At 43.6% G+C, this 22432-nt stretch overlaps 1 protein-coding gene and 1 pseudogene across 1 annotated transcript; one reads left to right on the forward strand and one right to left on the reverse strand.

The window, feature by feature from the left end:
• Positions 1-2824: 2824 nt before the first annotated feature.
• On the forward strand, positions 2825-5014 carry LOC124656718. Its single transcript, XM_047195415.1, has 3 exons — positions 2825-2983; positions 3790-4012; positions 4570-5014. The coding sequence occupies exons 1-3, from the start codon at positions 2825-2827 to the stop codon at positions 4578-4580; spliced, it is 393 nt and encodes a 130-aa protein (XP_047051371.1). The 3' UTR covers positions 4581-5014.
• Positions 5015-16652: 11638 nt separating this feature from the next.
• On the reverse strand, positions 16653-19397 carry LOC124656719 (annotated as a pseudogene).
• Between the last annotated feature and the right edge of the window lie 3035 nt (positions 19398-22432).

The raw sequence follows: 22432 nt of genomic DNA on the forward strand, positions 1-22432 counted from the left end.
TTCACACGTTCGTTGGGCAACCCCAAGAGGAAGGTATGATGCGCACAGCGACAAGTTTTCCCTCGAAAAGAAACCAAGGTTTATCGAACCAGGAGGAGCCAAGAAGCACGTTGAAGGTTGATGGCGGCGGGATGTAGTGCGGCGCAACACCAGGGATTCCGGCGCCAACGTGGAACCCGCACAACACAACCAAAGTACTTTGCCCCAACGAAACAGATGAGGTTGTCAATCTCACCGGCTTGCTGTAACAAAGAGTTAACCGTATTGTGTGGAAGATGATTGTTTGCGAGAAAACAGTAGAACAAGTATTGCAATGAGATTGTATTTCGAGAAAGAGAATTGGACCGGGGTCCACGGTTCACTAGAGGTGTCTCTCCCATAAGACGAACAAGCATGTTGGGTGAACAAATTACGCTTGGGCAATTGACAAATAAAGAGAGCATGACCATGCACATACATATCATGATGAGTATAGTGAGATTTAATTGGGCATTACGACAAAGTACATAGACCGTCATCCAACCGCATCTATGCCTAAAAAGTCCACCTTCAGAGTTATCATCCGAACCCCTCCAAGTATTAAGTTGCAAACAATGAGACAATTGCATTAAGTATGGTGCGTAATGTAACTAGTGACTACATCCTTGAACATAGCACTAATGTTTTATCCCTAGTGGCAACAAGCACAACACAACCTTAGAACTTTTCGTCATCGTCCCAGGTGTCAATGCAGGCATGAACCCACTATCGGGCATAAGTACTCCCTCTTGGAGTTACAAGCATCTACTTGGCCAGAGCATCTACTAGTAACGGAGAGCATGCAAGATCATAAACAACACATAGCATAACTTTGATAATCAACATAACAAGTATTCTCTATTCATCGGATCCCAACAAACGCAACATATAGAATTACGTGATAGATGATCTTGATCATGTTAGGCAGCTCACAAGATCCGACAATGATAGCACAATGGGGAGAAGACAACCATCTAGCTACTGCTATGGACCCATAGTCCAGGGGTAGACTACTCACACATCACACCGGAGGCGACCATGGCGGCGTAGAGTCCTCCGGGAGATGATTCCCCTCTCCGGCGGGGTGCCGGAGGCGCTCTCCTGGATCCCCCGAGATGGGATCGGCGGCGGCGGCGTCTCCGGAAGGTTTTCCGTATCGTGGCTCTCGGTACTCGGGGGTTTCGTCACGGAGACTTTTTATAGGCGGAAGGGCAGGTCAAGAGGCGGCACGGGGCCCCACACTACAGGCCGGCGCGGCCAAGGGGGGGCCGCGCCGCCCCTATGGTGTGGCCCCTCCGTGGCCCCTTTTCGTCTCTCCTTCGGACTTCCGGAAGCTTCGTGAGAAAATAGGCCCCCGGGCTTTGATTTCGTCCAATTCCGAGAATATTTCCTTACTAGGATTTCTGAAACCAAAAACAAGCGAGAAAACAGAATCGGCACTTCGGCATCTTGTTAATAGGTTAGTTCCAGAAAATGCACGAATATGACATAAAGTGTGCATAAAACATGTAGATAACATCAATAATGTGGCATGGAACATAAGAAATTATCGATACGTCGGAGACGTATCACCGGCGAGGCGGGAAACATCCCGCGCGGTGTTGTGGCGGTAAAATGTCCCGCGCGGCGCCCTGGCGTCACTGACAGGCGGCTCCCACGCCCAAAATTTTCATCCTCGCGAGGCGCCAACGCGTCCGATTCGCACCCTTGGCTAAGGAGCCTAAACGGGGTTGTCGGCCCTTCTATTGGGCTCGAAAAATCGCCGACGCTTTTCGGGGCGCGTGGCCCATTTTCGCTCAAGGCCCTCAAATCTCTATAAGGGCCGCTATCGGGGGCTCCGGTGAAGATGCTCTTAGGTAGAAGAGCTACATGCATTCATGATCATTTTCTTACTAGATCAATTGTAGGCGACATGATGATTTATACACACACGAAAAGCAACATGCAAGCTATTTTCCATTTGCTTTTCGTGGTAGCTCTCTAAATTTCCCAGTGAAATTTGTTATAATCACAGAAGCGTCGAGATCCAACATAGCGGGAATCAGGAATGGCGTCGAGATCCAGCAGCTTAGTCAACAGAGAAAGCAAGGAAAGTGCCGACAATGCAATTACTACAATCAGTAGAATTTTCATCACTTAATTAAGAAGTTAAGATAGGAGACAGGGTAATCGTCGCGATTTATCTCTCTGCGTGACGCCCATTGATCTCCTCAAGGGTAGGTAGGCGGCGCAATTTATTTTCCGATGGCATGCTGATTGATCTCCTCGAGCATTTACTGGGTGTTTAATATCTTCTCGGGACCTGAAATTGCCATGTCATGGATCCATGGCACCAAACAATTAACCCGCATTTTGGAGCCGGATTTTTTGGCCCAAAATCAAGAGACGAAAATTTGGTTAAGTCCAAACCCCCACCCAACACAGCGCCACTCTCTTTCTTTCACGTCTTTTACCCTTCTCCGACTCTGCTGTCTGCTCCGCCTCCCGTTCCCCTTCCATCGCCGGCAAATCCCGCCTGGTTCTGGCGAGCCCTCGCGCCGCCGACCACCGCACCGGCACCAACTCCTCCTCCTGCACGGTCTCCATGGAATGGAACCATCGTTCTGCAGCCCCCACGGCGATCCCTAGACCCACAGGAATCCGCCAAAGCGGTGCCGCCGCTTGGCTCCGTCGAGCTCCGGCCGGCCCTCCTCCTCTAGCGCATCTACATGCCGCCTCCACCACAACTCACAGCCAAAGATCGATTTGCTGCTGCCGGTGAGCGCGTCTGACCACGGCCGGCGGGAGGGCTCGCTGCGGCGCCAGGATGACGGCGGGGAGGCACGGAGGACGAGCCGGTGGTCGCCTGCACCGCCTGCTTCTGGCAGAAGTCCGGCCGGAGGTGCTTCTGCCGGCGTCTTCTTCTTCTGGCAACCTCGCCCGCGACCTACTGATGTTGGCCACCACTCGAAGCCGCTGCATCCAGGTGAAGCCTCTCTCCTCCTCTTATTCCATCCGTTCTTGCTAAAATTTGTAGCTTTTCTCCCGTTGAACGTGTAGAGGAAGTCACAAGCATCTGAATATTGTTCAGTCTGTTAGATAGTGTTGTTCAGCTGAGCTATTCTTCAGGTCACGCCTAAACTAATTGTTAATCAATTGACGGATGTACGCCCATTTAGCAGGAACGGATGTACAGGATTTTAAATGTGTTCCAGCCTTCCATGTATATATCAGTCCTTGTATGCATGAGATAAATTTTCGATCTGACAGGACAATATAATGTCACCAAGAATGTTACTAAAAATCCAAATTTGAATGTCTATGTTCATTGATTTTGTCTGTGCGGTTCCTAGTCCTGCTGGGTGTGTGTGGATGCACCTACAAGCGAGTGGTTCGGCAGCTCTTTTATCTCTTTAAAATTAACCAAAATAGCAAACTAATTACTAGTAGCTCTAGGTTGCATCTGTTTGTGTGTGAGTCGACACTCTACAGCCTACATGTGCACTTACAGAAATTAGCCTAGTATGAGTGTATGACCATGTCCATTAGTTATCTATGTCTTGCTTGCAAAGCCTATCTAGTGTAACGTGCTCTCAGCATCTATATGCAGCAGATAGACTAGGTACTCTAGTAGTATGAGTTCGTTGCTAATATATATTAGTATGAGTGTTTTTCCCTTATATACTGTACCTATTTATTACCACATTGTGGAAGAGTACAGTCATTGGTTCTCCATCTCTTGTAGATTATTTGCTTCCTGTTACATTAATATTCAGAGTTCTGCACTTACAGGATCACTCACGGCAACAGACCAAACAGCTGCTGCGTGTGATGGTGGGCTGCCGGAGGGGCTTGCTGTGTTGCCGGGATGGCGGCGGGGAAGCACGGATGATGAATCAGTGTTCCCCTGCCATGGCTGCTGCTCCCGCAGTATGGCCGGAACTGCTGCCGCTGGCGTCTTCCGGCGACAACGCCACTTCTACTGTCGGCCAGCACTCTGAGCTGCCACTGCCTCGTGAGGCCTCTCTCCTTTTCCTCCATCTAATCTTGCTAAAAAATGCATCTTTTCTAAGAATCTGGCACGAACCTGAGATTTGGTATCTTGTTTCATGCCACAAAGCTAAGAATCTGGACCTTATCAACTGGGTGTTGTTAAATTGATTTAACATGTCTAAATCTGGTTGTAGTACACCAGCCACATCGAGTAGATCATGTACATGATTTCTCGTCGACCAGTATGTAATGTTCAAACCTGATGTGCACTCCAAGACTTTTAGTAGTATTTTCTTGAACTGATGATATTAACCATCGGCAGGTCTGCTATATTAAAACCTGATCAAACATGCACACATCTTATTGATTTAACATGTTTAAGTAGCAGGACAGCAGCCACTTAGATAAAATATAATTTGTGAATGATTTGGTATTGCCCTTTGCGAGCAAGAACTTATATATACATTTTTTTTATTTAACGTGTTTAAGTAGTAAGACATCAGCTGCTTAGATAAAAAAAACTTGTTTGCCTGTGTTTTATAAGCCTGATGTGCAGTTGATTCTGAATTTGTTTTGCAGGCGAAGCATGAGGCTTTTTGCTAATAACCACAATGATCATCGTACTGTTCATAAAAGTGGGAACATACTCCTTGGTTAGTTGTTTGTGCTTCGCTTGATTCCATCTTATCACTGAGGAACAGACCTTTCTGATGTATCAATTTGTAGGCACTGTTTTTGATTCGAAGATTTGCCATCTGAGTTTGATTTCTATTTGTGTAGTCATGCTGGCATTCAGGTTGGCTTTCCTTTATTTGCAATTCTTGATTTGATGGAATGTCTTGATTGCTGACTTATGTCATGATTCCTTTCGTATGGGCATGACCAAGCTGTATGTTGTTGCATGATTGAAAGCTCTCTTTTTCCTGTAATGTCCACTGCTCCAAGTGCAAGGGGCAAGTCTTGTTGTCCATTCCAAAAACCCAGCTGGCCATGTATTTTTCGCATTACTGTTCTTGACTCCCTTGTTTACTTCTGCAAGGGCTTTAAGTCTGGTGCTTCCATGAGCTGGCCAGGTTGCCAGGGTTCAGCCATGAAAGTGACTATCTGCATTTGGAGCCTTCCATGATATGGCAGATGCAGCAGCCTAGTAAAGTCTGGCATGTGTTCTTATTTAAAATAATCTTATGGTAAAATCTTTTCTTTTCCTGTAAATAACAAAATGCTCAATTAAAATTGGTTTGCAGTTAGATGGATATGTAGTTCTTAAACATGGGTTGGTAGATGTTACATGTGTATCCCAGTTCACCTTTGTTTTTACATGGTCTTTTGAGGTTTGATCGAGGTGGCATATCTGGTACATGTTTCTGGTAGTTCCATGTTAAATGTTCAATACTTTGTTTAGAAGGACAAAAGGTAGTCATTGATTTGCTATAATTAGCTTTTGATAGTGCTATTGCTATATATTTGCTTGACAGTAAGCATTCTTGTTTCTCTTAATTGCATCAGGTTCATGGCACCTGGGGCTGTGAGATCTGGTAGCCTTTCATTCCTCGTGTCCGGTATGACGCCTCGGTTCCATCCTCGCGGTCTTGTCCGACGTCCTCAACGCCTGGTGAGACTTCTCATTCCCCCCCAGGCCCTAGGCCTTTGACCGAACCAGGACTCCCATAGTAGTCTAAAAAAAGTCAAGATCTTGTGCAGCTGTACTGATTACCATCAGAACCTGGTATCTTCCGATTGGTCATATTGGCTTGAGTGTTTGGGTTGAAATAGCCTTCTATTCTTTTTGTCAAGGTCATGAAATTTTGGAACTTGGCATTGGTAGATGATTTTCCCTGTCAAGCTGGTGATGATGCATAGGTGATGGGTCTATGTTTGTTTGGAGTAGCTAATTAAAATCTGATGCAACCTGGGTGTTATTTTGTTGATTCACCTGTTTGTAAATAGTAGTACATGAGCCACAATTGCTGCGTTGTTACATATGATTCTTGACATGATTTGGTATTGTTTGAGTTTATCAATTATGCTGGTACTGCTAGTGTTATTCATCCCCACGACAAGGTTGTCGTTGTCTTCAACTTGTGGTTATGCAATACAATTTGCATTAGAAGCTACACAGGTCGTTATTTTTTTGTTCCTAGTCGAAGAGTGGATGATGTTTTTATACCTGCCATTTCTGTTTATATCGTCATGGTCTCCGAATACTTTGAACCTGGGTGTTAAGGTTCTCCTCTAGTCTAAAAAAAAAGTTCTTATCATACACAGCATATATTGATTACCATTGGATCCTGGTAGCTTCCGATTGGCTTGAGTGTTAGCTTCACTTTTGGGCAATGTCATGAAATTTCAGAACTGGGCATTGGTCGAATTTGTTAAAGGATTTACTGGTAGAGTTGTGTGATTTCTTGTATAGTTGAGTGCTGGCATATGTCATGTGATAAGTATTTTGCCTTGTTCCCCTACTGTTGCTCTTTGTACATGGACATGATGATGTTGTTTTGTAAAGATTGAGACAGATTTCTTGAATGGGTTACGTCATAATAACTTGGAGTGTCTGGTGTACACATATTTTGAAGTAGCTTGTGTTGTGAAACAACATACTGAGCTGTGATTCTTGGCAGGCTGACATATGTAGATGGTTCTGCGATGGAGGCGGGTTTTTTTTTTTTTGTGATTGAAGAGGTGATCCAAAAGCAGGGTTTTTTTCCCCCCCTCCGTTACCTGCTGAGAAGTATTGGTATCGATCAAAAAGATTTGGCTACATTTGAATTTCAACTCTAGTTTTTGCTCAAATGGACCAAGTATGACGTATTATATAGAAAGCTTGGTGCGAAGGGTTTTCCAAATGGTCGCCTGAGTTGAACTATATGCAAGAGGAAAATATTGTTTTTTTGTTGTTTAGTTTTTCTGTGTTTTGCGTCAAAAAAAATGAGATTGGAGGTCGTGACCTGCTGGTCTTGGACGGAAGAGTCTTAGCGATGCATAAGCTGTACAGCTAATTTGAGCTAGAAAATTATTTGTTTTGTGCTTGAATATTTCGAATTTTGTTTGAATAATGTCGAAGAAAAAAATCCTGAGATTTATGAGAGTTGGCGGTAAAAAGAAACAAAATAGGGAAAGTTTAAACCCAGATGCTAAAAAGTGCTCGGAGGCCACGTTGCTCGTTGCAGCCTCCGCTTCCTGTCCGTCCGATCGGCATCGTCCAGCGATCGAATCCCTGCGCGCTCCGACCGTCTGGCACCTGGGACCGACCGCGCACGTGGGCCCGGACAGCACGTGTCGACCGTTCTCCCTTCGCTTTGGCCGTTCTCGCATCTCGTCTTCAATTCATTTCACGCAGCCTCCTCTTCTCTCTTCTCCCCCCAAATCCCGCTAGGGTTTCTCCGGCGGAGCGCTCGCCGGCGGAGTTGCATCTCCTGCGCGGACTGATCGAGCACCTTCCCGCCTTCTACTCCGCCGGCGGCCGGTCGACCTCGCGCTCCCTCGATTTTAGGGGCGGTGGTGCGGCGATTTCCGGGTGAAGGGCGGGCGAATCGGCAGCGGCGACGGAGAGCGAGACGCGCGACGGCGGCGTCGCGAGCACGTGCGCGACCCGATCTAGCGTCCTGCACTCCTTCTACTCCACCGGCGGCCGCTCGTGCTCGCGCTCCTCGGTTTCGGGCGCGGTGGTGCGGCGATTTGCGGGTGAAGGGCGAGCGATTCGGGATCGGCGACGGAGATCGAGTCGGTGGCGTTGCTCTGCGGTGAGTAGCGAAGAGGCGGCGTTGCTCTGCGGTGAGTTCAGGGTGGGAAGGCTTGCTGCTAGAGGCGAGGTCAGGCATTTTCGCGGCGGATTTTGGGCTAGGAGGTAATCTATCACCGCATCTACCAATTTTGTGCACGATTCTTCTTCAATAGCGCACGATTTTGTAATGTACCTTTGCAATTTCATGGGGTTTTGTCTTGGATTCGTGTTGTTGTGAGATATATCTGTCGGTGACATAGGATGCTCTCCATGTATGAACTTCGGAGCACATGGATTTTTGATCTATGTTGTGATTGATCTCGTCTCCATGCTTTTTTATTCGGTGCATGTGTGTCGAGGTAGTACTGCTTCTCATTTAGGATAGCATTAGCGACCAAGCTCGGATCAGAAGCGATTCACGGTCGATCTCAATGACCCACCACTTGAACTAATATGTATGGTTTCTTTGTCACAAATTGCTTGTGCATATATTGGAATTCAATAACTCGCATGTCGTTTTAGTTACTGAATCTGAAATTTTAGTGTTAGAACTGCAGCCATCTTGTTAAGTTTGTCTACTGAATCTTATACTAAGTTGCTATCTCGTCAGCATAGTCATCTCAAACAGAACCCATGAATTAGTTTTGCTTAAGTTGTATACTGCAGCTTGAATTAGGTTTTGTTATTACACCTTTGCTTAAGTTTTGGATAGATGTTCCTGCTGATCCTTTTTTTGTGTATAAGTAGCTCTAATATACATGCTTAATTTGATATCTTTACAAGTTGGTCACTGATTTTAATCAAGTTGCCTTTGTCGATGAGGCCTAAGTTGGGTATTGAAATGGGATTAAGTTTTGTTCCTCCAGGATGCTTAAGTTGTGTTTCATACCCTAGTTGGTTTTTTTCATTTTCTTTTTTCGAGCAAGATGTGCAAGTAGGCTGTATTGGATTACTTAAGTTGTTTTATCAATACGCCTAACTTGGTTACTTGGGAGGGATTACTTAAGTTTGGTTCCACTAGCAGACTTTTTGAGCTGAGATGTACTCGCCATGTTTTTTTGTGTATAAGTAGCTTTAATAACATGCTTAACTTGTTTTTTCTTTTTACAAAGCTTGTTACTATCTACATACATAAGTTGCCTAGTGGTTATTATAAACTTGTTTTCATAAATATAGCTACATTTTTGCGAGATATAATGAAGGATTTGACCAAGCGTTCTCGTTTGCGTTTACCACAACCGTCGTTGTCCACAAGCTGCTCAGCGGGTAGTTTGTAATTTTTATTTTGTTTTTATTCATTTTCATTCCAATTTTTTTCTGTTAATTTCATTGTTTTTTTATTGAACCGACTTTTATATTTTTTCTCCAATCATCGATCTGCAGCTTGGTAACAATGGTCGAAAGAGCCGCGCCAAACCGAACTCCGAAGTTGATACGGTTGTTGCACCAAAGCGTGCACCTAAACGGCGTCAGGCGGTGTGTTTTTATACTCTTACTATCTATTTGTAGCAAAACCTCCAGCAAAAATAATTATTAACTGGTTTTTTGTCCCCTATTTTTGGTTTATGTTTTTTCCAGGTTGGGTAGGAATCGCGCATCTCCTGCCGAGGTTGTTCAAATTGAACGCTCTCGCTTAATGATGCCCGGAGAAATCTTATTGAGCAATGGGGTTGGGGAGGCATGCTTAAGGTGATGGCTAAAGAAATGCCTGCTTCTTTGAGCATGTGGGTTCTTGGTCTGTTTCGATCCTATCGAAGTGAGCTCGCTATTCCAGGGAGAGGTAGCATACCGGTGAATGCCGATAGTTACACCGGGGTTTTTGGTTTGCGGAATGAGGGAAGATCGGTGTGTTATGAGATGACTACCGAAGCTATTGCATTCTTCAATGTCGAATATGGTATAGAGAGTGGATCAGCACCAGATTTTACTGATTGGTGCGGAATGATAAAGGACATGAATGGAGCTTCGGATATGAAGTTTCTCCGTGCTTACTTTGCTTGGTGTAATCGGTTGCTTCATAAGTCCTTCAACCTTCGCCTCCATCGGTCCCAGGTGTTACCGAGTGCCTACTCAATCTTGATGAGTTCAAGAGGACAAACTTTGCCCAATTTGCAATAGATCAAATAATCACGAAGTCAAGAAGATGGGAGTCAAGAAGAAATCTGTTTGTTGTTGTTTGCATCATCTTGTGGTAATTTACTTCTTCATGTTTTTTCTTCCATTGGTCCGCTACAAACATACATTTCTATTTTTTTTCTCGTTCACCATTAGTGATTAACTTCTTCATTTTTTGCGGATATTATACCTGGATTCACTTGAGGTTGATGAGGATGTGCCATCCGAAGATGATTGCCCCATCCGTGCAGCAGCTTGGACCGACAAACTTATACAAGTCGTTATGCGCAAGGATACCAAAGTCGGCGGGGAGTTCGGCAAGCTTAAAGTAAGTGTCTGATTTTTTTAGTAAACTTTTTTCCTGGCATTTTTTCATGATGAACCGATATTTTTTCAGCCATTCCTCACATATACTCGACTAACACCTGTGGTTTCTCTTTTTTGTTCTCGTACAATATAGCTCAAACAAGGTGTTGGTGCTAATATTAGAGACAGATCTCTTTGTTGGGATCACGGGTACCGAAGATTTTGTTTCCTCGAAGTTGCCACGGAGCTTCCCAATTCATGTATGAACTTTTTTATACCTCAACATTTTGTACTGTAAAAAATGGATAAGTTGGCTGCTTATTTTAGTTAAGCTGGTTCAGTAAAAATGATTTAAGTTGGAAACTGCTATTTTCTGAATTTGTTAACCATTTTTTGTTTGACTTGTGCACTCATTCCAACTAAGTTGACACTAAGGCTTACACTAAGTTGTCCACATGCCCCCAACTTCAAATTTGTGCACTCATTCCAACTAAGTTGACACTAAGACTTACACTAAGTTGGCTACTGTTTCAACTAAGTTGGTGTCCACATGCATATTTTTCCATGATTCTTTATCCCTTTTCTCAGTAATGCTATTTTTTTGTACTTTTTTCAACTCACATTACCGAGTGCATATCTATCTATGTAAAATGTGCAGAAAAAAAGGAAGATTGCTGTCATGATTGGGGAGCTATGCACCGATATTTCAAACAGGATAGGTTCATTTGTTGAACAAGTGGGGGCAAATAGAGATTGATGAATCCAGCTTCTTGGCATGGCCGGAACGGATTACGCAAAAGGCGAGAGGAGAATTGGAAGTGATGAGGGTAGATGCGACGACGAGGATGATGAAGATGACGATGATTATAAAGGTGAATGCGAAGATGAGGAGGACAGATGACGATGACAACATTGATGATGATGAGGATGAAGATGAAGACAACCATGGGAATGGAAACAATGATGGTGACAGAGCTTCGTAACTCGGGTCCGGCCTTGGTGGTGAGGATGAGGCAGCTAACAACAATGGCAGCCATCAGCACACAACGCCAAGAAGATCCGCTAGGTTGACACCCACCAAGAGAAATGAAGGGCTCAGCGAGCAACTTAAGGAAGAGGTGCACGGATAACAACGGTGATTCCAATGCGGATCTGTCATTCCGGGGTTTGAATACGTTGTCAAGTACCGCGGAGAAAGAACGAGTCTGCAGGATACATGCAGAGAAAGATAGTTGTACAAGAGGCACATCCACAACACCGGGCCCGAGTCCATTCTCAGATTTGAGAGAGTATACTCGCTGCGGGGAGAAAAGTGGCATTGACATGAGAAACAAGCGAGCCAACCGAGTTGTTTAATGCACGGGGAAAGAGGTGTGCCCGGAATACATTGATGGACAAGTTTAGCAAGTGCATGTCGGTCTCCTACAAGCTCGGAACCGATAGATCAGCTTTGCTAGGGATGATGCAATACGAAGTTAACTCAAGAGTTCATAGGGTTGGGAAATTTGGAAAAAAAGATGAAATAACAAGAAATATGACAGTGAAGAAAAAGGTTGTAGTGCACCGTGGTCGGCCAGTAGATTTTGAGTTCAGTTCACAGATTGCAGCCGAAACAGGCATAGCTCCATCATTCGCTCGATCTACAGCTGAAGAACCAGTATTTGCACCTGTTGATGGACCAGGAATTGCTCAAAGAACAGTTGCAACTCAATCCAGTGTGCCTCCGAGTTCAGCTAACAACATCTTCCCGTCTGCAACAGGTGCTTCCCCCCGTGTTCCAAGGCCGTGGGGAGTACCTGAAACCAAAACATCAAATGCAATTCATGCACTCCACTCCAGCCCCGTGCTCGCACCTTCACCGCATTCAACTCGAGTCAAGCGTTATGCATGGAACTTCATCACGTCTATCACACTCGCATCCGGACTTGCAACTTCAACTGAATCATTTCAGAAATATTCGAACAAAACAACTTTTTCGTTCATCCAAATCGAGTACTCGCGACACATCTTACCAAGAAGCAGCCAAAAGTTGGTCACCAATTACACCTACAAGTGGGCATATGAAGCAAGCCAATTTGTCTCAACAAGTTTCACCACCTCCAACACGGCAGACATGTCCTCCACCCATACCAAAGGAATTCAAATCTGTTACAAGCAGCCAGAAGATGACAAGGAAAAAGGCTTTGCAAGCAGCTTGCGATCCTCCTTCATTTGATCTTGGTTTTGATAGCCCAAAAAGGACGGACAAGAATCTTCAAGCAGATATGTTAAATGATGACGACTATTGGACTGAAGATATGGAGAAAGAAGCTTACGCCCTTTGCGAGCGTGTAGAGTTGGAGAAGCGTTTGAACAGTGCAAATGCTAATATCCAGGAGGAACCGATGCAAAATGATAGTGAATTGCAGACACCAGCAGGAGTGGGAATTGGTGATGCCGCTAACAAAGAAATTTCTGAAAGCAAATCAACATCTTCTTTTGCGCAAATGAAGCAACGAAGGCTCATCAAGCAAGCACTTTGCAAATTGTCGCCTTACTTGACTTATGTGGACGAAGCCTCTACACCTGTTCAGACTGAAGTAAAGGATTTGTACGCCGCAGTTAGTGCACATGGTCGTCGATCAAAAAGGTGTCAAGAGGTGGACAAAAGGTAAGCCAACTTACATAAAGTTGTACTGTATAAAATAGATAAGTTTCATGATGATAGTCACTAAGTTGGTTTTAACATAATTGCTTTTTGAGCAACATATATAAGTTGGTTACTGGTTTAATCAAACTTGCCATTGTCAATAGGCCCAAGTTTGGTTTCTGAAATGAATAAATTTGTTTCCTCCTAAAGTCTAGTTGGTTTCCTTTTCCTTTTTTTTCCGATCAAACATGCACAGAGTTGGCTCCCGGGGTTAATTAACTTGTACTTGTCTATATGCCTAAGTTTGGTTCCGACAAACATGCTTTAAGTTCTCGTTTTTCCATATACAACGTACAAGTTGGATGCATTGTGTTGCGTAAGTCGTACCGTTAATATGCCTAAGTTGGTTATTGAGATTAATTAAGTTTTGGTTTTTGAAATATGTTTGAAGTTCTGGTTTAAAGTCTAGTTTGTTTCCTTTCCCTATTTTTTCCAAGCAAACATGCAAAGGTTGGCTCCTTGGGGTTAATTAAGTTGTACTGTCCATATGCTTAAGTTTGATAGATGTTTCTGCATGCTTACAAAAACTTCCTACTATCTACATACATAAGTTGCCTGCATTTGTGTTGCTTAAGTCCTGTTGTAAAATATGGCCTAAGTTGGTTACCGAGGCTTCTTTTCAGTTTTGGTTATAATTTTTTTTGGGTGAATTAAGTTATTTTTCCAACATGCCTAAGTCGGATACCGAAATTAATTAAGTTGGTTTTTGAACATGCTAAACATGTACAAGTCGGCCTACTCGAGGTTAATTCAGTTGGTCCCTCTGCATGCCTAACTTGTTTTTTTATTATAGCATATTTTTTGGCTTTTGGTATTATGCCATTTTTTTATTAACTGCTCTGTTTTTCCTTTTTCATGTAATGCGAAAAAACTATAGCCCAATACTCGTCAGCCTACGACAAATTTTTCGTTACACTTAAAGAGCTTGCAAACTCGATGATGCCTTCCGGATCATTGAAGAACACTGTCGTTGAACTAGGAATTGAGTCCATAATGTTAAGGAGAGACAGAAAAGATAAAAAATTGGTGATGCCTTTGAGGGTTGCGGTAAGAATATTTTATTTTTTAGTTTTCTTAAATAAGTTGAATATTTTTTTACTAGGTTACTGATGTTCCTTCTCTTATAATAACAGACTCTCTTAGAAGATCCGAAGAGGAACAAAAGATATCTAGAGAAGCACTTCAAGCAAGCCCATCGCACATCTTGACAGGAAACACAATGTAAGTGTTTCTGGGCATTGGACATCAATTTCTTTCAGTTATAACATTTTCTCTGTATACTGTAATTCCAATTTGTTCTGTTTTTGCAAAACATTTAGGTAATGTTTCCAGTACTTGAAGATTTGGCACCTAAGGAACAAGATCCTGTGAACCACTACTGGCTTCTTGTGATGAACTTCAGAGAAAGAAGGTTTGAGGTACTGGATTCAGTAAGGTCACTATCAGACAAATCACTTGATCAGAAGGTGAATTTGTTAGTTGGTGCAATCAAGACATTATGGGAACAATACTATGCAAATTCTTCGATCAAGCTTGCGACATGGGAGATTCAAGACATTAAGCCGCCAAAGCAAGGGACAAAGTAATAACCAATGCGGTTATCCTTCGTTATCTCAAGTATCTTTTCATTGTTCGAACCTATCATGTATTAACGTGGTTCAAATTTACAACATTCTTACAGATAAAAAACAAGTTGTGCTCTCAAAGTATGGTTAAGTTTCACTTAATATATTTTTTACTAAGTTGGTTTCTGACATATAAGTTAGTTCTACTCTACTGCTTTTAAGTTGACTTCCACAAGTAGGTTAAGTATGATTATTTATGAAAATGGCGGTAAAAACTACACGTGAATGGGTTAAGGTGTCCGCACATTTATAATTAAGTTGGCTACCGTTAACTATTAAGTTTGATTTACTTTTTCACTAAGTTGGTTTTTAGATTACATACAAGTTAGGTCTACTTGTCCCTATTAAGTTGGCTCCACATGTGTTTTTTTAGTACGATCATTATCCCGTGCTAAGTTGCTCTCGCTAAAGTTTAACTTGTGTAAACGAGTAATACTAAGTTGGGTACCTGAAATGAATTAAGTTTGTTCCTCCAGGATGCTTAAGTTGTGTTCAATATCCCTAGTTGGTTTTTTTTGAGCAAGATGTGCAAAGTAGGCTGTATTGGATTACTTAAGTCGTTTTATCAATACGCCTAACTTGGTTACTGGGATTACTTAAGTTTGGTTCCACTAGCAGCTTTTTTGAGTTTGAGATGTACTGCCATGTTTTTTGTGTATAAGTAGCTTTAATAACATGCTTAACTTGTTAAAACAGAGAGCAACATATGTTAACATGGCATTTAAGTTAGGCATTTAAGATGGACTTAAAAATTAGCAAGTAAAAATGCTTTAAGAGAAACCAGTTTTAATACATGTACACGAGTATGGGTTAAGGTGTATGCACATTTATAATTAAGTTGGCTACTGTTAACTATTAAGTTTGATTTACTTTTTCACTAAGTTGGTTTTTAAATTACATACAAGTTAGGTCTACTGTCCCTATTAAGTTGGCTCCACATGTTAGTATGATCATTATCCTGTGCTAAGTTGCTCTCTGCTAAAGTTTAACCCGTGTAAACAAGTGATACTAAGTTGCTTTTTCCCTCGAATCATGATAACTTGCTTTCCCCTCAATTCCATGCATCTTTTTTTAGTTATTACTTTATGCCCATGTTACTTCATTTTCTAATTTTGGTTCTCATTCACACTACGAGTAATGAATGTGGAGTTTGCACGCTATTCAACGCTGAACATTGGAATGGTAGGCAACTACCCACATATGGGTCCGAAAACATGCCGAACATTAGGAAGTTGATGGTGCATACATGGGTGACTTCTCCGAAGAATACAAGTCAAGTGGATGGACATCATTAAACTAAATTGAGGTATGAAAAACATCACATTGACTTCTCCGAAGAATACCGATTGTCCTGTCCCTCAGTTCCCCTTATTATGTCCTAGACCAGCTTTACATGTCGCTGCATTGTGACCTGGCAAACCACATGTACCACACAAGGTGGTCTTCTTAGCAACCAACTCAATACCTGATGGGATTCTTCCTTTTTTCCGCCCTTTAATATTAGACCTGGGAGGGTTTAGGACAACCATACCTTCTCTAGGTTCACTCAAATCACTAGCCTGCTGCACAGACAACGTTTGGTTTGTAGAACACGATTTCTTCGCACGTAATGGACGTTGAGGCACAGCATGGTCAGACTTCATTGATGTTGACTGATTATGGGTGCTTGATGTTGGTTGTTGTGCCGAAAAATGTGCAGAACCTGAAGATGTCCACCCATGGGTACCAGCAATGTTTGCAGTGTGTGATGCCCAGGTGGATGGTGCAGGCTGTGGTCCTTTCTGGGAAGCTCCTGCATTTCCTGACTGACACACATTAGGAGCAGAAGTTGACGGGCAATGCACAGTACGCACTGCTCTTTCCTGTGGCAAATTAGGAACTAGGTTTCGCTGAGTCATGCTTGCACTTGCTCGTTTGCTGCAGAGCATTAGGAGCTGCTCTTTGCCGATGCATGCTTGGAGTTGTCGTTTGCTGTGTGACATTGGGGTCTTCTCGTTTGTTGCGGAGCATTAGGACCTGTTCGTTGCCGGCGCATGCTCGGAGTTGCTCGTTTGTTGCGGGGCATTTGGGGCTGCTTGTTTGTTGCGGAGCGTTAGGAGCTGCTCTTTGCCTCGCTCATGCTTGGAGTTGCCTGTTTGCCGCGGGGCATTTGGGGCTGCTTGTTTGTTGCCGAGCATTATGAGCTGCGTTTGGATGTGGCGCACTAGTGCTTGGTTGCTCGGGCATTCTTCTTCTTTCGAACCTTTTGTAGTTGGACAAACTCAGCTCTCATCTCTTTTATGTGCCTCGCGAGCAATAGCTTCCGCTTGATCCGACTCACTACCTAATTTAGCCATTTGCACAAACGATGTCGACAAGTTTGCAAACCGCACCTTCCGACGTGACTGTTCGGGCATCACATCATCTTGTACTGGCCCGCATGCATAGGCACATACTCTCACCGCTTGCCGAGTCCATCTGCGCATGATGAACCTCTCCGGTATCGCATTAATTCCTACATGCGTGAACACTTTTAGCACGTGGCAGCAAAGAATACCATCGCGCTGATACTTGCAGCAATCACAGTTGTAGGCACCACCACTACCATTTACATAGTAGTTTCTGGACCCATAAGGGTAGCATCTGAGGTTGTTAGGAATTAATTCGAACATGTTTGTTCCTATCACTTGCACATCGTATCGACCAATAAGTCCAAACTCCAGCATGAACCTGTGGAAGATGTCCCTTGTATAAACTGCCATCGCATGCCTTTCTATCGGGAAAGTTGTTCTTGGCTGAACCTCAAGCTCATCTCGTCCCGTAATCATTGTTGCCCTCCTTGCCCAATATTTTGGCCTGAAGTTTCTCATACTGCCTCACAAAGTGCTTGATTGAATTTCCTGGATTAATGCACCGCTTTAAAACAGCGTTGAATCCCTCGCTTCTTTGAGTTGACTGCAAGAAGGGGAAGAAGCGATCCCTGAAGTAACATGGAACCCATGTATGAGCATGACCCTTCAACCAAATGAATGTTTCGTTCTGCGCCAAGTCCCATTTCTGAATCAACTCTGCCCAGTTTGCTTCAAACTCTTCTACAGTCATACTCTCGTCAACACATTCATTGAAATCTTCAGCCAGGCCTGGACGTCGTCCTAGGAATGATCCAAGTTTCTCATTAGCTTTTTTCATTATGTGCCATCTGCAGTTTCGATGGCAACATAATGGAAAAATAGCAGCTATTGCATTTCTCATAGCCCAATCTTGGTCTGTAATTATGTTTGTTGGTTGCTTCCCTTTCATTGCTTTCAAGAAGACGCGGAACAACCATTCAAAACTTTCTTCCTTTTCATCTCTTAGGAAACCACAACCCAACATAAATGATCGACCATGTCTATTTATACCAATGAATGGTGCAAACGGCATGCTAAAGATATTTGTACGGAAAGTAGTGTCGAACGAGATGCAATCATGGTATGCTTCGCATATGCTTTTCTCGCCAAACTGTCAACCCAAAAAATGTGTTCAACTCTGTTTTCTGAATCGAAGGAGAATTCGTAGAAGAATTCTGGGTCTTTTTGCTGCAACTCTTTGAAATACTCAAGTGTGTCACTTATGTCTAGCTCTTTGTTCTCGCTTCTGAATGATGACCTCAAGTTTGATATTGTTCTCGGGCCATAGGGTACAATGCAATCTTCACCATAAAATTCGGACATCACCTCCATCATGCGCCCTGTAAATGTTTTTTTGCAAGTGTTATATTAAAGGTTTTTGCAAGTTAATTATGTTGATGCTCAAGATACATATTTCTTCAATTTTATTGCGTACCTTTTTAACCTACATTGTCCCTTATTTTCATAACTTCAACTCTACCAAGTTATAAACCGATGCTAAACTAAATCACACACTACCGACATATTTTTTGGCTAAGTGGCGCACCTGTACTCACCACATTTGGTTCTTCTTTTTAGATCACATGTTCATATAATTTTCCCGAGTTGCATACACCGCACAAGTAAATTGCACACTACTATTTCCTAATTTGCATTCCACATGTGAACTTTTTTTGTTTTCTTCCTCATGTTGATGTACTACTTAGTAGCATATATTACTACAAACTATAAGCTCGGTGAAGGCATAGAGGTTGGCATACAAACCTCGTGTCCAAGTTGCGAGTTGTGAAGGCATCTTAGAAATTCTTTCTCATCTCTTGGAATTCCTCCGTGAGATCTCAAGTATTTTATCAAAGATGGTTTCACAATCATTGGATGGTTATGCTCTGCAATAAAATAAGTCACCTCCCACTTGTTATTAATCAATTTCACAAACATTCTTGCTCGACACTTTGTCTGCTTGATGGTTTCTCTCTTTCGCTTAACCCCAAACTTGCTGGCAGTTTTTTTCTTTTTTGATGGTCCAGCCTTCCTGTTCCTCATCATTATCATCATCAAGCTCAACAGGGCTAACATCTTCAGTAAAGGCCATTCTTTCTTGCTCCATTTGTTCCTCAGCTTTTGGTGCGCGATACTTGTTGCACACGAACTCGCTCGCTTCTCAAGTTCATTTGTATGTGCTTTCTTTTTTGATGTATTATTCTTGATAGAGAATCCCAATTTTGCAAGCATAAGCATTGTAGTGAGCTCTTGCATCAGCTAGGGTATCAAATCGCATACCAAGAAAAGGTTCTTGAGGACTGGACAAAATTTCTTCGGTGATTCCAACTCGCTTCTCCATCACTTCCACCTTCAGCAAAATCAGGGTTGGTGGTGGTATCTGTAGGAAAAGTTGTTGTAGGGAAGCTTTGGTTTCCAGCAGTTGCTGCTTGCTCCCCGTTGTGTTCATGTCCCCTGCCACTATATCTATCAGAATTAGCAACCACAGCTTCATGGACATCAGAATCTGGGTCCTGAGATTCGCCTACAACTGGTTCTGGGACAGCTTGAGTGCAAAATAGCGGTTCCACATCGTCCATTTCAACATCTTACGTAGGTGTAGCATTAAGATCCAAGCCGGACATCCGCGGAATGACAATCTAAGTTAGCTTTTCAGTTTTTTAACAAATAGAATTCCATGCTAGATATAGAAGTAATTTGGATACAAATGTCTCATTTGTGACAAAGATTCGAATTACTAGCAACTATATTGAATTTTTTCTTCCGTCATGATGCGGATAACTATGGTGGCAGGATGAGCAAAGAAGCTAAGAGAAAGGTTCCTACTTCGACACCCAAAGTCGGATAAGACAGATGCGGATAACTATCGGTGCTCCAGATTTTGCAAAGTCAAGCTAGCTACTTTTTGCAAGTCAAGTCCTTTTTTGTTTGAGATTGAGTTGGAAAAAGATGTCTCCAGGAACATCTTCTACAATGCTTGATCTTAGGCTAGTTTCTAGTAAATGCAAACTACTACTCCCTCCGGTCGGATTTAATCGACGCGAGGGAGGCCAGCGCATGCACATGATTAGTTGGTTTGGTGCGTCAATCTTTTGCGACCGAGAGGTAGTACATATTATCATCCAACTCGCATATATGTTGCAACTTGGGGGAGTTCAAACTTGCAACCTTTTTTCTACTTGCACCTGTTACTATGATGCTTTTACAACTATGCACATCAACTATGTTCTCACAGGCATGTGTAGATTTTCTCTACTTCTTTTTGCAATCTACTTAGTTCTTTTTTCAACATACAAAAGGAGTTCCATTTTATCTGCACAGGGGGGGCGGGGGTAGAGAGATAGGGGGTAGGCTCCTGGGATTTTTGCTACTGGAAATCCCCTAGATTTTTGCTCCTGGGATTCCACAGATCTGGAGGATGCTGAAAGCTGTAGGAAGCAGGGCTGGTGATTTATGTTTAAGAAAGTACCTTCTTGATCTGGAGGATGCACGAATTTGAAGCTTCAGATGCTTTGATTTGCCTGATTCAGGAAGTTTTCCTGGAGATTTGCAGGGAGGAAGACAGATCTGGGGGCCAACGAAGGAGGAAGAAGGAGGAAGGGAGGAGGAAGAGACCGTGGTGGACAAAAAGACTTGTTTTTTTGTCTTGGATCTGGGGCTGGTCGGTCCTTTGTATTTGGTCTGGGGCTATCTGGGCCCGAAATTCCCGCTCGGGAGACAGTTTCCCGCTCATTAATTGCCTCCTTTCCTTTTTTGGACGTGGGAAGATGGTCCCGGGGGAATCTTTCCTTAAATGGAAACGGGGGCTGGATCGGCCTACCAGGCCCCCGGGGGCTCGCTAGTCGCATGCTAAAAAGTGCTCGGAGGCCACGTTGCTCGTCGCAGCCTCCGCTTCCTGTCCGTCCGATCGGCATCGTCCAGCGATCGAATCCCCGCGCGCTCCGACCGTCTGGCACCTGGGACCGACCGCGCACGTGGGCCCGGACAGCACGTGTCGACCGTTCTCCCTTCGCTTTGGCCGTTCTCGCATCTCGTCTTCAATTCATTTCGCGCAGCCTCCTCTTCTCTCTTCTCCCCCAAATCCCGCTAGGGTTTCTCCGGCGGAGCGCTCGCCGGCGGCGTTGCATCTCCCGCGCGGACTGATCGAGCACCTTCCCGCCTTCTACTCCGCCGGCGGCCGGTCGACCTCGCGCTCCCTCGATTTTAGGGGCGGTGGTGCGGCGATTTCCGGGTGAAGGGCGGGCGAATCCAGCGGCCGGCGACGGAGAGCGAGACACGCGACGGCGGCGTCGCAGCACGTGCGCGACCTGATCTAGCGTCCTGCACTCCTTCTACTCCACCGGCGGCCGCTCGTGCTCGCGCTCCTCGGTTTCGGGCGCGGTGGTGCGGCGATTTGCGGGTGAAGGGCGAGCGATTCGGGATCGGCGACGGAGATCGAGTCGGTGGCGTTGCTCGCGGTGAGTAGCGAAGAGGCGGCGTTGCTCGCGGTGAGTTCAGGGTGGGAAGGCTTGCTGCTAGAGGCGAGGTCAGGCATTTTCGCGGCGGATTTTGGGCTAGGAGGTAATCTATCACCGCATCTACCAATTTTGTGCACGATTCTTCTTCAATAGCGCACGATTTTGTAATGTACCTTTGCAATTTCATGGGGTTTTGTCTTGGATTCGTGTTGTTGTGAGATATATCTCGTCGGTGACATAGGATGCTCTCCATGTATGAACTTCTCGGAGCACATGGATTTTTGATCTATGTTGTGATTGATCTCGTCTCCATGCTTTTTTATTCGGTGCATGTGTGTCGAGGTAGTACTCGCTTCTCATTTAGGATAGCATTAGCGACCAAGCTCGGATCGAAGCGATTCACGGTCGATCTCAATGACCCACCACTTGAACTAATATGTATGGTTTTTGGACAGCCATTGGTGTTGCTTAACCGTTTGGAAGACATTCTTTGTCACAAATTGCTTGTGCATATATTGGAATTCAATAACTCGCATGTCGTTTTAGTTACTGAATCTGAAATTTTAGTGTTAGAACTGCAGCCATCTTGTTAAGTTTGTCTACTGAATCTTATACTAAGTTGCTATCTGTCAGCATAGTCATCTCAAACAGAACCCATGAATTAGTTTTGCTTAAGTTGTATACCTAGCAGTTGAATTAGGTTTTGTTATTACACCTTTGCTTAAGTTTTGGATAGATGTTCCTGCTGATCCTTTTTTTGTGTATAAGTAGCTCTAATATACATGCTTAATTTGATATCTTTACAAGTTGGTCACTGATTTTAATCAAGTTGCCTTTGTCAGTAGGCCTAAGTTGGGTATTGAAATGGGATTAAGTTTTGTTCCTCCAGGATGCTTAAGTTGTGTTTCATACCCTAGTTGGTTTTTTTTCATTTTCTTTTTTCGAGCAAGATGTGCAAGTAGGCTGTATTGGATTACTTAAGTTGTTTTATCAATACGCCTAACTTGGTTACTGGGAGGGATTACTTAAGTTTGGTTCCACTAGCAGCTTTTTGAGCTGAGATGTACTCGCCATGTTTTTTTGTGTATAAGTAGCTTTAATAACATGCTTAACTTGTTTTTTCTTTTTACAAAGCTTGTTACTATCTACATACATAA

Source organism: Lolium rigidum, chromosome 5 (genome assembly GCF_022539505.1).
Source record: "Lolium rigidum isolate FL_2022 chromosome 5, APGP_CSIRO_Lrig_0.1, whole genome shotgun sequence".
NCBI classification, from domain to species: Eukaryota; Viridiplantae; Streptophyta; class Magnoliopsida; order Poales; family Poaceae; genus Lolium; species Lolium rigidum.